We start from the raw sequence: 18168 nt of genomic DNA, 5'->3' as shown, positions 1-18168 counted from the left end.
TTGATTAGAGATAGTGTTTATAGGCATTAGCGTAATTAATATTGATAGAACTGCATACAACAGTATACAATTCCATCATTAAGTTGTATCTACAACTGGACGTGGCCTTCAAAGCCTGTTGGCTCTTTCTACCCCGCAAGGGCATACCTATATAAAATTCTATATACCCTATATAAAATTCTCGTGTCACAATGTTCGTTCCCGTACTCCTCCGAAACGTCTTGATCGATTTTCATGAAATTTTGTAAGCATATTGAGTAGGTCTGAGAATCGGCCAACATCTATTTTTCATACCCTTTATTGATAAGGGTTGTCCACTCCATTTTTTTAAACTACAAATTACTTAAAAAATATTTATATGGCAAAACAACTTTTTTACCCGGTCAGCTAGTATTATATGTATGTATGCATGTTAAAATATGTTTATCTATTATATTAAATCTATTTTAAAAAATACATTTTGAAACTAAAATCAACTCCCCCAATGAATTCGAACAATATTGCAAAATCGGCGTGACGGTCAAATGGGCCACGTGGTATGCGGTCAAAATGTCTCAATACGGCCGTGACGACGTTTACAGTGTTAATGTATTGACGACCTTTTGTATTGGTCACGTATGACTTTGTAGCTATTTTATTTTGGCGCACATGTTTTAAATTAGGATTTCGATTGTAAGGGTAGCTGAGGTATATTTTAATTACTACATTTTTTGAATGTGCATATTAAATGACCAATGATATTTTCATTTAAAAGTTTATGTTATTCGTTATGCCGTGTGGTTCCCGGCACGTTACGTCTTTATCCCTTGTGGGGTAGACAGAGCCAACAGTCTTGATTAAGATTCTTTGAATTGAGAGAAGTGAGATTCAAATAGTGACAGGTTGCTAGCCCGTCGCCTAAAAGAAAAATCCCAAGTTTGTAAGCCTATCCCTCAGTCGCCTTTGACGTCATGGAGTGGTCCTATTCTGTTTTTATTGGTGCCGGCAACCGCACGGTATACATAGCCACAACATATATTTAAGATAAGTTTCTGCAATTAACCGTAACAACATTTTGTCTATTTTCAACAAAAAAAAATATTTCATCCAAGCATTGTTAACGCTAAAATTAGGTGTGACTTCATCGGAATTGACCCTCAGATTTACGGACAATGTATTTTGAGGTTCAACTCGAGTGCAAAAGTTATAAAATTGGACATGCCACCTTAACGAGGGGTCAAATTTTTGGAATTTTATTTTGGCCACTTTTAACTTGACATATTTATGTGATTTTACTAACTACCGTGTAGATGTGGGTGTACTATACAATTTTGAGTCGTAAATTTCTTTGGTGACTATTGCCGATTTAGTTGTCAATGCGTATTTTTGCACAGTTCAGGGGGATTTCATTATAAAACTGAACTTGTTATTTTTTTTTGCCGTGTTTTGGTTTGGTTCCCGGCACCAATAAAAATGGGAATAGGACCACTCCAACTCGTTCCCATGGATGTCGTAAAAGGCGACTAAGGGATAGGCTTATAAGCTTAGGATTCTTCTTTTAGGCGATGGGCTAGCAACCTGTCACTATTTGAATCTCAATTCCATCATTAAGTCGAACAGCTGAACGTGGCCTATCAGTCTTTTCAAGACTGTTGGCTCTGTCTACCCCGCATGGGATATAGACGTGATTATTATGTATGTATGTAATTTTTTTCTTTTTCAAATGTTACAATGACTGTTATTATTATTTTTTAATTCAATTATACAATGCTTATTGATTGATTGACAATAGACTTTTTTATTTTGAAAAATGTACATATATGTAATTTAATATTTAGCTTAGTCGATTAAAAATGTTAATGATTTTAAATCGACAGGGTGTCACCATAACATTAATTTGACAATTCGACAATAGCTATTTATAAAATAACAATGTTAATCTTAATCGACTTACCGCAAACAATCACACACAAAAAGACAAACTTAAAACCGTCTATTAATCATAAAAAGGAATACAATTGATCAAGAAATAAATAAAAAAATATTATTATCGGATTCGTAAGGGTTAAAGCAAAAAAAAAAAGCTAATGTTTTCGCCGCTTCAGTGATTTTAGAAACAGGGGGAGTGAAGTGTTATTTTTTCTGAGTAAATCGGATTTTGACAAAGGGATATATTACTAAAATTGGAGTGACCGGAGGAAAAAACAAAATTAACGGGACCGTTGAGCTGTTATTGGGTTAAACAGACGAATGGGTATTAGATAAGTGTATTAAATAGAGCTATTTTTTGTGTTTTTGTGATGCATGACATGTTAGGGTTGCATTTGCTAAATATTATTTTCCGGATTCAATGCCGGTTGGGTGAAAATAAAATGATATCGTGATTTGAGATTTGTAGTTTAAATGTAACCTAGAATGCTGCAGTGTAGTTTGTTCCGCCGCTTCTTCTACACATGCGCTTTGGAAGCGGTAGTAGTTATAATTAGATTTAAGTTTTGTGACGTCAATAAGTTGTATCCAATTTTGAAAATAAATCTATTCTATTCTATTCTAATGACATATATTTTATGAAGAGAATCAATGCAGTGAATCATCTACACGACGCATTATAAAAGTCTCAATCAGCTGATGTAGTCGTCTTTAATTTTTGTGGCTTGTTAATTTTTTTGTTGTAATAATTTGTAACAATTATCAGTATTTTATATATCTATACTAATATTATAAAGTTGAAGAGTTTTTGTTTGTTTGAACTCGCTAATCTCAGGAACTAGGTACTGGTTTGCATTGAAAAATTCTTTTTGCGTTGAATAGACCATTTATCGAGGAAGGCCTTAGGATATATAACATCACGCTGCAACTATAAGGAGCAAAGAAATCCTAATGGAAAATGTAAAAAAAAAAAACGGGGAAAATTATTCATCCTTGAGGGCTTTAATGATGCCCAAAATAACTATTCCACGCGGACGAAGTCGCGGGCGCAGCTAGTAAATAATAATACTTGTTTAACTATCTATTATGAATAAGGATTAAATCTTTCGCAAATAAATAGTTCGCCATAATATTAATTTTTGGAAGGTTTTAAAATATAAAAATCATTTGTTTTATAATCTAAATTAAAAAAAATCTTAAGTGTAATGTAGGCGGTATCGTGCCAAATCTGTGAGGTAACAATTCACCAAATTTAAACCTCGTAAAGTTAAATGGAGTGTACTGTAACAACATGTGTAGTGTAGTCATTGCTAATGGATTTACAATTTATTATGTTGACGCCCACAGCCTTAGAATTAGAAATGTAAGCTTTAAATATAATAGTTAAAGGTTGTTATTCAAATGGTATAAGTACTTTAAAATTTGGTGTAGCAGATTTTTGGAGTGATTTCTTAAAAATATCTTTTTTTCCGCGCTACGTAGCAATATCAGTCTTATGGTGAAGAGAGAAAACTTGTTATTACATGGAGAAAGTATTTCATGGATTTTATTTATTGAAAAAAAAATCTAATAGGTACCTAAGAGTCGAGGGAGACAAAATGTGAATATGGGGTTAAGTGTGATAAATATATGTATGTGTGCCGTGTGGTTCTCGGCACCATTAGAAAAAAGAATAGGACCACTCCATCTCTTCCCAATGGGTGTCGCAAAAGGCGACTAAGGGATAAGCTTATAAACTTGGGATTCCTTTACGCGATGGGCTAGCAACCTGTCACTATTTGAATCTCAATTCTATCATTAAGTCAAACAGCTGAACGTGGCCTATCAGTCTTTTAAAGTCTATTGGCTCTGTCTACCCCGCAAGGGATATAGGCGTGACTCTATGTTCATGGAATTTATATATATGTACATGTAAATATATATATATGTATATATACCTATGTAAAAACAGAAAATTCAACATGTTTGTAACCTTCTTAGTTTACATAGCGTGTTCACTGCCGTGTGTATACAAACATCATTGTCGCATCAGATAAAACCAACAGACAAGAGGTGGACGCCACGTCACCGCCACGTCACCTGAACATCTTCCTATTTAGATATATCTTATTCTTATTATTTACTAGCAATCCTTACTCTTTCACGCAAAAACTACATACATACATACAAACATATAATCACGTCTATATCCCTTGCGGGTAGACAGAGCCAACAGTCTTGTAAAGACTGCTAGGCCAAGACAAACTTTTGCTTTAAGATAGAATTGAGATTCAAATAGTGACAGGTTGCTAGCCCATCGCCTAAAAGAAGAATCCCAAATATGTATATAAGCCTACCCCTTAGTCGCCTTTTACGACATCCATGGGAGAAAGATGGAGTGGTACCTATTCTTTTTTCTATTAGTGCCGGGAACCACACGGCACACGCAAAAACTACTGAACCGATTACGATGAAATTTGGTATGTAGGTAGCTGTAGACCCAGAATAACATATAGGCTACTTTTTATCCCGGAGTCCCCGCGGGAATGATTCCACGCGGACTAAGTCGCGGGCGGCCTCTTGTTCAAAATAATGTACAAAAATAGGCTATTTTACTATTTCAAGAGAAACTGCGGGTAAGACTAGTCTAGTGTTGAGATTAAATATTATTTGCATAATTTAATGTTCACTTCCATATCAGATCAAATACAGTATTTGATTTGCATAAACTATCGGAGATTATACTTACAAATTGTAGGGTTGGCTATGAATATTTTAAATTTTTAGGTTATATACGTAGTAAAATAAATTTACGCATAAATCAATAATTATTATTTTGCGACCACACCGGGCTTGAGTTGAGTTAACATCTCATCCATTTAGAAATTAGTATTAATAACTATAAGGTCATCATCATTAACTTTATCCGATAAAGAATAAAGCTTCATAAAGTTTTTGTGACTGCAGACAAAAGAGAAAAACATTTTTACATATTTACAAAATGCCAGGAATTATTTCAGATATAAAATGAAAATGTTAATCCAGCAAAACATGAAATAATCAAATAACATGATGATAATTTTATTATAAGAAATCTTTAGTAATATTATAAAGTTGAAGAGTTTGTTAGAAGAGAGCGCTAATCTCTTTGAAGGAACTTTTGGTTCGAATAGAAAAATTCTTTTTGTGTTGAATAGACCATTTATTGCGGAAGGATTTAGGCTATATAACATCACGATGCAACTTTTAGGAGCGTAGAAATAATTGAAATGTGAAAAAAAAACGGGGAAAATTACGAGTATTCATCCATATTCCACGCGGACGAAGTCGCGGGCACAGCTAGTGGAAAATATGATGAAAACGTGTCAGCCCTAGAACTGATAAACATTATAAAGACAATGTTATCATCACATGTGGTAGACAAGAATAGCAAATGACGAACGACCAGTGGTTAATGTTTTAACAAATTTTAATTTCAATTTAGTAATAATATTGAACTTGTAAGACTGAAAGTGATCAACAAATAAGTAAAAAATAAAACCGAAACTAAATATATTTAGTTAATTAAAGAAAGTGAAAATGTCAAAAGGACATACATACGTGCAATGGATGATAGCTTTGATTGGTAAGGTCTAACACTCGACTGATTCTAAGAAATTTCAGTTTTAGATCAAGTAGATGAATTAAAAGATGATCTAACTTATAATAACAATTCTTCTGTTTCAGCGGAATCAACAGTCCTGACATATGGTCTCATAGCAGGCTGGATTTCACCAATGAAAAGTATACTCCAATCAGATTCTTCTCCGGCCGGCAGACCGCTTACAAGCATGGAAATGACTTGGGTCGCTAGCATTCTGCCTTTGGCAGCAATATCAGGAGTTCCCCTATTTGTTTACATATCTGACAATTGCGGGAGAAAAATAGGGGTGTTTATTATGGCAGTTATGGAAGCGGTAAGTTTTGATTTTAGCATAAACATAGATTATGGAATGTTTCCTACTAGCTCAAGTAAGGATACAGATATTAGTCCCACATTAGTTTAGGAGCAATTTTGGTAACAAAAATACGAATAAAATATTTACTTCAATTATTAATATTGTAAGCAGTAAAAGCAATAATAGATTTATACCAGGCCTTCTTAAAAAACAGTAATTTTAAATTTTCTTCAGCCCTGCGAAATTTTTCTTAGAAAGAATTGGTTTCTAAAACATTTTTAATTTTCAGGGTTGCTGGGTGATAAAACTATCAACTGCAAATGTGCCATGTCTCATCATAGCAAGAATTCTTGCTGGAATAGCGGCCGGTGGTAGCTACCAGCTTATACCAGTTTACGTCAAAGAAATAAGCCAAGACAATATAAGAGGAATGCTTGTCTCTATGAATACTCTGATGCAAAACATTGGAATTTTCGTGATGTACGCTATGGGAGCATATTTGGATTACTATACAGTTTTGTGGGTTGGTTTGGTGGTGTCACTGGTGTCCGTGGTGGCGTCGATAACAGCTCCTGAGAGTCCCCCGTATCTGGTCAAGTTGGGTAAATATGAGGTAAGAATAGAAGTTTTGTTTAAATTTTTCCAATTCAGTAAATGTTTTGGACTCGGTACAAATTTTTCAGCTTCTGATTTTTATGGGAGAACTACATACATAGTTGATGTCAGTTCAACTTCTATCAACCGGTGAAATAAATAATAACTGAAAATACCTCTGAGTGATCATTCATTCTAAAAAAAATTTACTCATCTCTCACACGTAACATAAAGAAAATATGATATATTTTAATTTAGATCCTGGCCATTATTTTATCTAGATATCAAAATTGTTAATTCCAGGAAGCGGAAAAAACTTTGGCGTTCTTGAGGGGATTAGATGTGAACGATAAAGTGGTACAAAATGAAATGGACTATATGAAGGAAAAGGATAGTGAAGTAAAGGAACAACCCGATGTGACATTAGTTACTATTTGTAGGTTTTTCATAAAATAAAACTAACTTCTGTCATCAATTCAGTATTGATATTTTAAGGTTTAACTTACGAAGAATTCAATTCGTAGTTAAAAGTCACAAGTCAAGATGATTGAAGACTATTAATTTTAGGGAATAATACTTCTAAGTTACTATCTATTGATTCTTCACTTAGGTACCTTCATCATACTCGTAATACTTCATTTTACCTTTATACAAATCTGCATTTGTACGTTTAATTTGACCTTTAACTTAAGTCTTATATTAATCTTCCAGTGGCATGTCAGAGTCACTGCCAGTCCTCTTTAACGTCCTTAAACGTCCAATGTATAACTACGGCTACGTCTTCTAAAGATATCATTAGTGTTATATTTTTCTTGATCGAGTTTTCTTTCTTTCAGTCAAACAAAAGTATTCGCGCACTGGGCTTCTAATCATTATGATTATTATCAGCACTCAAGCCATGAATGGTACTTACTCGATATTCACATATGCATCAACTATAATGAAAGCGTCAGGAGTCACCTTGAGCCCTGAGTTACAAACGCTGAGTATACCAATCGTGATGATTGTGGGGTCTTTTGTGTCTATCAGCTGTGTGGAGAAGATCGGGCGAAAAGTGAGTTTCAATTATACATGAAGCAACGTCGATAGATTTTTCATTTTATTAATAGAAGCAGGACCCTTTCTATCTTCTTAAATTTTGTAAAATGACTAGTTGATTGTTAATTTCTTTCATTATTCTCCTCATGAATCCCTCAGAAATGATAAAAACAAGATGTTTCATTTTATCCAATACATATTTTTGACAAAGTACTTCGAATTTCCAAATCCTCTCTAGACCACTGAAGTGTTTATTAAATTTTGTTACAGATCATATTAGCTACAGGATTTGCTCTGGCTGCAATAGGACTGATTGGTATCGGAACAGTGCTAACAGTACAGTATCAAGGTGGAAGCATGCCAGGATGGATGCCAATCTCTTCCATAATTCTTACCGTGTGGTGCTACTCGGCAGGAGTACTGCCAATGCCATACGTCATCATGTCAGAAATGTTCAATTTCCATGTAAGTTGTTTAAACCAATATAAGTATCTCGGCTTTAATAATTTCTTTTGTAATACCAAATTTTCACAGCAAACATTTTTATTATCCAATTTATAATTATCGTAAAAAGCTGTTTCTTTTTCATATTTTTGGCTTGAGAATAGCTACAATGTAATAGTGTTTAGAAAATCCATGTCAACTCATGACAAAAACTCTCTTGGTAATAAAATTCTTGGTAAATATAAATGTTTTATTTGATCAACTGCAGTATCTATTTCTTCTTGCATTCAATATTATTTTCTGAGTTTTTCACCATATAACATTTGTAAATGTGATTCGTCTATTTTTTTATACAAAATAACAATTATAAGTTTTCTATACTTTATTATTTTTACCATCTATAATACTAATATTATAAAGCTGAAGAGTTTGTTTGTTCGTTTGCACGCACTCAATAACTACTGGTTTGAATTGAAAAATAATTTTTGCGTTGAACAGACCATTTATCGAGGAAGGCTTTAGGCTATATAACATCACGCTGCAACTATAAGGAGCAAAGAAAAAATGGAAAATTATTCATCCTTGAGGGCTTCTATGATGCCCAAATAACTATTCCATGCAGACGAAATCGCGGGTACAGCTAGTTATCATATAAATTTTTATTATTTATCTTTTTAACTTTGTTTTTGTCCAGATCCGAGCGAGGGTTTCCGGCTGTATTTGCTGCTACGCTTGGTTCATCACCTTCCTCCAACTCTTCATCTTCACACCGGTTTCCAACCTCATTGGTATGCATAACATGATGTTTTGCTTCTCTGGGGTCAACCTCATCGGTGTATTGATAGCCTTACTCATAGTGCCAGAGACGAAAGGAAAGAGTGTTGACGAAATTGAAAAGATTTTGGCCAATAAATAGTAGTTAATGTTTTGGATCAAGTCTATATATTTGTAACACTTTTATTAGATCGATTATAAGAATATAATAATTGAGAAGTATTTAAGTAATAAATGGTTGTTTTTTTTTTAATAAGTCTAATATTTATTTCGCCTTTATTACACTTTTAAAATTATCAAACTACGAAAACTTTCTAGTTATTTTTCTCGTTAATTTTACTAATGTGACATTTAATAACATGAAACAAAATGTTATTAAAATTATAAATTTATCTTATTAAATAGCAAGATAATATAAATAATAGCAGAATAATGAGAGAAAAAGATTTGTATAGCAAGACACATTGTTAATTATTTAACATAAAAAATGTCAAGTGCGAGTCGGGTTATGTGCAATGTGATCCGCAGCAATAATAATGAATCAAAATTTTGTGTTATGTGAATTTTACAACTTTCAGTGCTGTTTGTAGTAAACTTTCTTTTTCTAATTAATATTTAAATTCAAAAATACAATTTTATCATGGTGGAATGGTGGTGTCTATAATAATATTATAAAGCTGAAGAGTTGGTTTGTTTGTTTATTAGAACGCGCTTATCTCAGGAACTACTGGATCGAATTGAGAAAATATTTTTGTGTTTAATAGACCATTTATCGAGAAAGGCTTTATAACATCACGCTGCAACTTTTAGAAGCGAAGAAATAATGGAAATGTGAAAAAATAACGGGGCATATTTTTCATCCTTGAGGGCTTCAATGATGCCCAAAATAACTGTTCCACGAGGACGAAGTCGCGGGCACAGCTAGTATTCAATACGCATGATATGCATTTCGGTAATAATAGATTTGCTAATTTTGTTATTAATTTTCCGACTTTAATTTGCTCTCCTGAACCTCAGTATACTTCATCAAAGACAATTTTTTGGAGTAGTAATTTTTTTTAGTCACTATTGAATTTAATTTTCAATTAAGTAATACATTAAGTTTAAAGATGGCATAGTGAATGATTATAACATCTCATTCGTTGTTTTATGAACAGAATGTCCATGGTGGGCGGAATGTCCAAGCATAAAGTTTCGTGGTAAGTTTTTGGACTCTTTTGATTTTTGGCATTGTTCGGTTGCTATGGTTTGTTTTATCTGAATTTTCAAATATTTTGGGATACGCTTTTGGTTATTAAGCCGCTACATTTATCACACTTATACAAATGAAACTTTCAAGTCACGATCACGACACGAGTCTTTGTTTATTTTTTATTACGTACGCAGATTGACCTGCACTAGCACCTAGGTCATAACTGAAAATCAGCGTATTGCTCTATAGCAATAAATTCGTTGAGTTGTGACCTTTTTGTATTGCTGCAACTCACACCCTAATTAATTTGTATTCCATATGAAATTGTAAACTGCGTGTAGCAAATCAAATAAATGAATTATCTATCTATCTATCTATCTTTGTTATTAGTTTTTAAGATGGAGAAATAAAATTTTCTTTTTCAGTTCGCTTAGGACACGGTATTTTTACTTAATTGAACCCTTATTGAACATGGTCAATGAATATTAGTCGGTCTTACATCTGAACGTGGCGTTTCCTTCATTTCGTGATGCTTTGTTCACCCCGTAAGGGATAAATTCGTAATGATTATGCATGCACGTGAACCAATAAAGATTCTTACTCGTAACTACAGAACTCTAAACAAGATAACAACATTATTTAACATTCTACATGTTACACAAGTTGATACGTCATCAAATGTAGCGATGGTGATATGAAATGAGATTATAAAAGTAAATATTTGTTATACATACCTACATACATACATAAGGTCCCGTCTATAGCCCTTGCGGGGTAGACAGAGCCAACAGTCTTGAAAAGACTGAGTGGCCACGGTTCAGCTATTTGGCCTAATGATAGAATTGAGATTCAAATAGTGACAGGTTGCTAGCCCATCGCCTAAAAAAAAGAATCACAAGTTTGTAAACTTATACCTTAGTCGCCTTTTATGACATCCATGGGAAAGAGATGGAGTGGTCCTATTCTTTTTTGTTTTGGTGCCGGGAACCACACGGTTCACCACATTCACACCACCAATTGTATCATTAAGCCAAATAGCTGAACGTGGCCATTCAGTTTTTTCAAGACTGGTCTGGTGGCTCTGTCTACCCCGCAAGGGATATAGACGTGACCATATGTATGTAACGTGAAGGTCAAATGGAAGTCGCTCGTTCAAAAAACCTGACTTACCCAACCCATGATAATTAAACGAAGCGATTACCGAATCCATATAAGGTCATGACATGACTTTATCACTACATAAGTACCAATTAAACATAAAAATGTATAATAATTTAACTCATAGTAAACATATCAATGTTCAATTCGATTTAAAACTCTATGGAACAAACAGTGCAAAGTTCTATTCTTGTTTATACGGTAGATTGATATCTTTACAAAAATACAATTGAATTTTGTTTAACATTTTTATTATACCTACTCTTATGAAACTTGCGTTTTGAATTTCATCATCATTATCATAAGAAAATGTAGTTACAGCAATAGAAAAGGGTATGTTAAGATGGTTTGGTCATGCGGAGAGGATGAATGAAAGCAGATTGACTAAGCAGATATACAAGGAGAGTGTGGAGTACTAGACGTACGTATCTTGATCAATTTAAGGACTTATGAATGTGGATGAAGCGAAGGAAGTAGGCAAAGATCGTGGCAGGTGGAAAGATGTAGTCTCTGCCTATCCCTCTGGGAAAGAGACGTGATTTTATGTATGTTTGAATGTATCATTTTCATAATCATATCATCACGTCTTTTTTCCCGGAAAGGCAGGCTTAGACTACATCTTTCCACTTGCCACAATCCCTGCATACTTCTTTCGCTTCATCCACATTCATAACTCTCTTCATGCAAGCTAGTCGTTTTCTAGTAAGTCCTCTCAAACTATGTAAATCTATGTTATGTATACATACATAAATCACGCGTTCTAGGAGGAGTAGGCAGAGTCTACATGTTGCCACAATAAATATATACTTCTTTCTATATACATAAGTATTAATTATGAAATTTAGTATCGTTGAGATAGTATCTCGTAACACAAGTGTCGAACTTACTGCGAAGCTAATTCAATCTGTGTAATTTTTTCCGAAAATATTTATATATATAATTATTTAATAATCAATATTCATAATTATCTTCATGCAAGCTCGTCAAGTACGGATATTCTTGACATGACCATTTTCCTTCTCAGCTTTGTTCTAATTCTGGACTTTTATAGGTATTCTAGATTTTTATAGATGTTTGTTGTTGACATTTGTACGTCTTTTAATCGGGCACTTTAGTACTCGTAGGTAGGTACCTAGTAAAAACGTGTAAATATTAGCAAAAGTACTTGTTTATTTAAATAAATAAATCCAATTTCTAATACCAGATTAATTATATTTGTTAGCAGCAAATAATGAGGTAACATTTGTTTTTTGTGACGTGGAACAAGTTTAGGGTTGAACAGATCATGCTACGGAGGGAGTTGTATTTTAGTGTGCGCAAGGTCTAATATTGCGGCAAGCAACTAGTGTTATGAGTATATATATTATATCGATTATCCTAAAGATAAGATGAAGAAACACCATTATTTGCGGCCAAATCCAGAGGAATATAAAACTTATTGAATAAATTTACATTGAAAGTGCCATCCTTGAATTACGTAATTATATATACGGGTTGATTTTAAATCTTGTTGTGTACTCGTAAAAAATATTGTAAACTATTTATATAGGTTTGAATGAATTGTTTATTTAATGTCTTTTTTTGTTACTATAACCTGATAAACCTCTCACAATAAATAATGACTAGATTACAAGTTGTATTGGTAATAGTACATATGTTAAAATAGGATAAAAATTATTCGTTAATAATACAAAAGGAAGCAAAAACAACAGGGTCTATTATTTATGTACTTAAATATTCAGTAGCTACCATAATCACCCTGTATAGGTTATGTCAACAAAGCGTAAGTATATAAATTGTTCGAAATAGCATTGTTGCTGAAAACTTTAACGGAATACTGTCAGAAATCGAAGCAAATATTTGGTTGTTTTTAAAAATAACTTTACGATTGGAGGCAATGCAGGTCTAGATTTTGTAAAAAATAAATTTATTAATGTAAATACAATTCTATGAGAAAAAACGGATAAAGCTGCTAATAAGGAGCCAGACAAAGAAATAAAAATACAAAAAGAAATCAAAGAAAAGAAAATGATTCACAACAAAGTTAAGAAAGGACATACTTACGTGCAATGGATGGTCGCTATTGTTGGTAAGTAACATTGAAAAATATATTTGTTTATCCATGATTACTACTATACAGACGATTTTTAACTAAAGTAGTCAATGTGGCAGAATGTGCAACTCGGAAAACGGGAAGTTGATAGAGAGAGAGAGACTAATTAAATAATACTAGCTATTGCACGCAGCTTCGCTCGAGCTTATTTAGCGCCACGTACAAAAGAATACAGGTACAACGTGGTAACATAATACTGATGTCCAAATTTCAAGTTTGTATCTTCTGTGGTTTAGGCTTGGCGTTGATGTGTCAGTCACCCTTGTTCCTTTATATAATAGATTACATATTTTCAGTGGAAACAACAGTACTGTCATATGGTCTCCTAGCGGGATGGGTATCCCCTTTTAAGACTATTCTTCAATCAGATGCTTCCCCAGCGGGCAAACCTCTGACTGATATGGAAATGAGTTGGGTTGCAAGCATACTACCCTTAGCGGCTGTAACAGGGGTCATATTATTTACCTATATATCGGATCGTTGGGGAAGGAAGATAGGAATTTTTGTAATGGCTGCCTCGCAAGCTGTAAGTTCTTTTCGAAACAAATTTAGTGTCCATAAATTTGACCATCTTGGTGTTTTGCATACAATGTGAGTCTTGTCAGGGTTAATCTATTTTACGTTTGAAGAGGTTACAACCAATGTTGTCTGTCTCCAATAAACAACCAAACCTGACCTTTTTCCTATTTCACCTCTTATTACGTCCGTGGATACATTTTCAGAGATTGTAGGATTTTTGCTGTTAATAACATGAATTCTTTTGACATTTTCAGACTTGCTGGATCCTAAAACTATCCACTGCCAATGTAATCTGTCTGATAATAGCCAGATTCTTCGCAGGGGTACCAGCTGGGGGATGCTTGCAACTTTTGCCGATATACGTGAAAGAAATAAGCCAGGACAACATTAGAGGGATGTTAGTTTCCATGATAATTTTGATGCAAAATATTGGAGTGCTCACAATGTTTGCCATGGGAGCGTATTTAGATTACGTAACGGTGTTATGGGTTGGATTGACTGTATCGTTATTGTCTATTGTAGCATTGATCAAAATCCCTGAGAGTCCATCGTATCTAGTCAAGGAAGGGAAATATGAAGTAAGTTATACTGCTACTTTTAAGGATTCTAGTAATGTGGAATGATAACTTCCTCTTCCTATGAAATAAAGTGTATTTGTAGTAGATGTGAGAGTAGCTTTGCAATTTTTAACGCCTTTAGGTAAAGTTGATATTTTATATGCAATTTGCAAAAGGAAATATTTTTTAACTCCATCATTAACTGTAAAATATTTTTCTTACAGCAAGCAGAAAAAATTATAGCATTTTTAAGAGGACTTAATACAGAGCATAAAATTGTGCAAGATGAATTAGATTATCTGAAAAACAACGATAAGCAGGCCAAAGATCTTCCTGATGTTACGATTCTGACGATACGTAAGTAATACCTACTATAACTATCTTATAGTAGTATTGCTTTTTTTCTGATTAATTAATAAGATCAGTATCAAAAATAAATAAAAATATCGACAGCATTTAAGATAATCAAAGATAAATATCAACACTTCATCAAAATATCAATTAAGTACAAAAAATTGCTCTTGATATCAGATTAATCGATTCAATGTATTTTTATTTTGTACTTTTAAGTTAAAAATAAGACATCACGCGCTGGTCTTCTAATCATCATGATGATCATCAGCGTCCAAGCTATGAATGGAAGCTACTCGATCTTCACTTACGCCTCTTCCGTCATATCAGCCTCTGGCGTCACTTTGAGTCCTGAGCTGCAAACACTGAGTATACCAATTGTCATGATCATCGGATCCTTCGTGTCTATTGCTTGTGTTGAGAAGATTGGGAGGAAGGTAAGATTTGTCATTTGTCCATCATCATCTGGCTTTTGTTTTAGTGGCACCCTTCGTGAGATAGCCCAGTTAATCCTATCACCACCATTAATAAGTTGGGAACCTAAATTCTTACATTCTTGGCAGCCTTAAGAGGCTGCCAAGAATGTAAGAATGTATGTATCTCTGTTCAGTCCATGACTTAAGAGTCATGGACTGATCTGAAGAGTCAGTCAGATAAATTGATCTTAGCAGATTTTTTAATGAATGATTTGAGTGCGTTTGACCAGAATCTGGCTGATAGTAAACAAGTTGAGGCCTCAGTCGGTGCACGCAAGCTCAAATAATGCCTATCTATCCTTGTTTTGACAATCCCAAAGTTGTAAGTATTGGGAAAGAGAGACGTGGGAAGGGAATCCAAAATGAATACACATATCTATAGCGAAGGAAGTATGCAGAGATCGTGGCAAGTGGAAAGAGGTTGTCTCTGCCTACCCCTCCGGGAAAGAGGCGTGATTTTATTTATGTATGCACATACATACATACATAAAATCACATACATATCTATACTGCAAAATATAATACATTGTAATGTTAAACATAATATAATGCATTTCGAGTGACTAAAAAAAAAACTGTCTCCCATGTTTTGCAGGTAATAATATCAACAGGTTTCGCCCTAACAACAGCTGGGCTAGTGTGCCTAGGAACAGTGCTGACGGTGCAGCATCACGGCGGTAGTCTGCCAAGTTGGATGCCAGTCATTTCAATCATCGTCATCGTATGGAGCTACTCTGCGGGGATTCTGCCAATGCCCTACGTGATTATGGCAGAAATGTTCAATTTTCAAGTGAGTTGTCACATTATGAGTGTGTGGTACCCGGCACCAGTACACAAAAAGAATAGGACCACTCCATCTCTTTTCTATTGATGTCGTAAAAGGCGACTAAGGGATAGGCTTACAAAAATAAGGGACGGGATTCTTTTTTAGGCGATGGGCTAGCAACCTGTCACTATTTGAATCTCAATTCTATCATTGAACCAAATAGCTGAGTGAGGCCTATCAGTCTTTTCAAGACTGTTGGCTCTGTCTACCCCACAAGGACGTGACCATATGTATGTATGTATGTGTTGTCACATTATTTTCATTGCCAGCCTATATAAGCTATCGCTGTCCCGTTTCACGTTGTAATAAAACGAGAAACAGAGATAGTATTTCGCGCGACAAAAACGGCGTCGCGCGTGTTATATTTTTTAACAGATCTTTATATTTTTTACCTTTCCTTTACTCTTGCGCTGAAACGAAAATTTTATGTGCCGTGTGACGTGTACTTTGGAAGAGGATCACTCCATATCTATCCCGTGGATGTTGTAAAAGGCGACTAAGGGAATGTCTAATAAACAAACATTCTTCCAGATTCGCGCGAGAGTATCCGGCTGCATATGCTGCTTCGCCTGGTTTGTGACCTTCCTTCAAATCTTCATCTTCACTCCTGTGTCAAACCTGGTCGGTCTCCACAACACAATGTACTGCTTCGCCGCTGTCAACCTTATAGGAGTTGTGGTCATACTTGTGATAGTACCAGAAACAAAGGGGAAGAGTGTCGAGCAGATTGAGGAGATTCTGGCTAGAAAATAAATATTTACTTTTGTGAATTGGCTTTTTTATATGTTTACTGAAAAAAAATCAGGCGGCATTTCATACAAACATACATACATATGATCTCGTCTTTATCCCTTACGGGGTAGACAGAGCCAGCAGTCTTGAAAAAGACTGATAGGCCACGTTCAGCTGTTTGGCTTAATGATAGAACTGAGATTCAAATTGTGATAGGTTGCTAGCCCATCGCCTAAAAGAATAAGTCCATAAGCCTATCCCTTAGTCGCTTTTTACGACATCCATGGGAACGAGATGGAGTGGTCCTATTCTTTTTTTTATTGGTGCCGGGAACCACACGGCACGGAATTTCAATTGACAATAATCTGATATGCAACCCGGAGGTTAAGAATTCTTACAAATTGAAATAACAAATGAAGATCAAATTAAATACCTGAAATTTCTCTCAAGCTCTCCATCATGCAGATGACTGCAGTAGATGGAGAAGCCTGCTACATTAGTGAGGGAACAACTTCATGAGGAGGAGGAAATATCCCCAAAATGTTGACTGAAGCTAACTTCAACTCAGGTATCTTGTTAAGTTTTAGACATTTTATTATAGCAAAATTTTAATGATGATATTTTTGATTTACTTACATACGTACATACATATGGTCACGTCTATATCCCTTGCGGGGTAGACAGAGCCAACAGTCTTGAAAAGACTGAATGGTCACGTTCAGCTATTTGGCTTAATGATATAATTGAGATTCAAATAGTGACAGGTTGCTAATCCATCGCCTAAAAAGGAATCCCAAGTTTGTGAGCCTATCCCTTAGTCGCCTTTTACTGATTTACTTAATAGGTAATAAACATTATAATTAAATCAAATTAAAACTAAAGCTAAAACTCTTTATAAAAATGAAATAAAAGATGATTACAAACTAAAATTAAATTTACAAATTTTGCAGTCCCTGCGTAGCATCAACATGCGGGAGTGTGCCCAGAAGGCTGGCAGCGTTGCTATTTTGAATGTCAGTGCTGATTTTCTGAGCCAGATAATTTCCAGCTCTCCAGTCACGAGATACCTCAATCAGCTTTTTCGACAATTGACGGAAGAGCTGATGGGCAGATGGGCCCCACAGTCCCAGAGTTAACAAAATTACATTTTCACTGCAAGAAATTTAAAGTCATTACTAAGCAAACGTTACTTCTTCTTGTTCCTCACATAATTAATAAGGGAATATGTTATAACCACGAGAAAATTCATTTATTTATTCATTCATTTATATAATCACTTCTATATCCCTTTCGGGGTTGACAGAGCCAACAGTCTGGAAAATACCAAAAGCCCATGTTCAGCTGGCTTAATGATAGAACTGAGATTCAAATAGTGATAGGTTGCTAGCCCATCGCCTAAAAGAATAAGTTCATAAGCCTATCTCTTAGTCGCTTTTTACGGCATCCATGGGAATGAGATGAAGTTGTCCAAACATTTTTTCTGTTGGTGCTGGGAACCACACGGCACTAACCACTAGAAATAACTGAATAAAATATCGTAAAGTCGAGACAAGATGAATGCACATTTTA

The 18168-nt window shown here is 34.6% G+C and overlaps 2 protein-coding genes across 2 annotated transcripts; both read left to right on the top strand.

Moving 5' to 3' along the window:
- Positions 1-5323: 5323 nt before the first annotated feature.
- Positions 5324-8870, top strand: LOC106131467 (facilitated trehalose transporter Tret1-like). Its single transcript, XM_060950087.1, has 7 exons — positions 5324-5512; positions 5614-5843; positions 6115-6438; positions 6723-6855; positions 7256-7473; positions 7728-7922; positions 8596-8870. Exons 1-7 carry the CDS (start codon positions 5467-5469, stop codon positions 8815-8817), a joined length of 1368 nt encoding a protein of 455 aa, XP_060806070.1. The 5' UTR covers positions 5324-5466; the 3' UTR covers positions 8818-8870.
- Positions 8871-12855: 3985 nt separating this feature from the next.
- On the top strand, positions 12856-16637 carry LOC106131522 (facilitated trehalose transporter Tret1). Its single transcript, XM_060949948.1, has 7 exons — positions 12856-13114; positions 13435-13664; positions 13912-14235; positions 14439-14571; positions 14785-15002; positions 15637-15831; positions 16399-16637. The coding sequence occupies exons 1-7, from the start codon at positions 13054-13056 to the stop codon at positions 16618-16620; spliced, it is 1383 nt and encodes a 460-aa protein (XP_060805931.1). The 5' UTR covers positions 12856-13053; the 3' UTR covers positions 16621-16637.
- Positions 16638-18168: the final 1531 nt, after the last annotated feature.

The sequence above is a fragment of the Amyelois transitella genome, chromosome 20 (genome assembly GCF_032362555.1).
Source record: "Amyelois transitella isolate CPQ chromosome 20, ilAmyTran1.1, whole genome shotgun sequence".
NCBI lineage: Eukaryota > Metazoa > Arthropoda > Insecta > Lepidoptera > Pyralidae > Amyelois > Amyelois transitella.
Note: the sequence above shows the minus strand (reverse complement) of the source record. Positions and strands in the feature narration are given on the sequence as shown.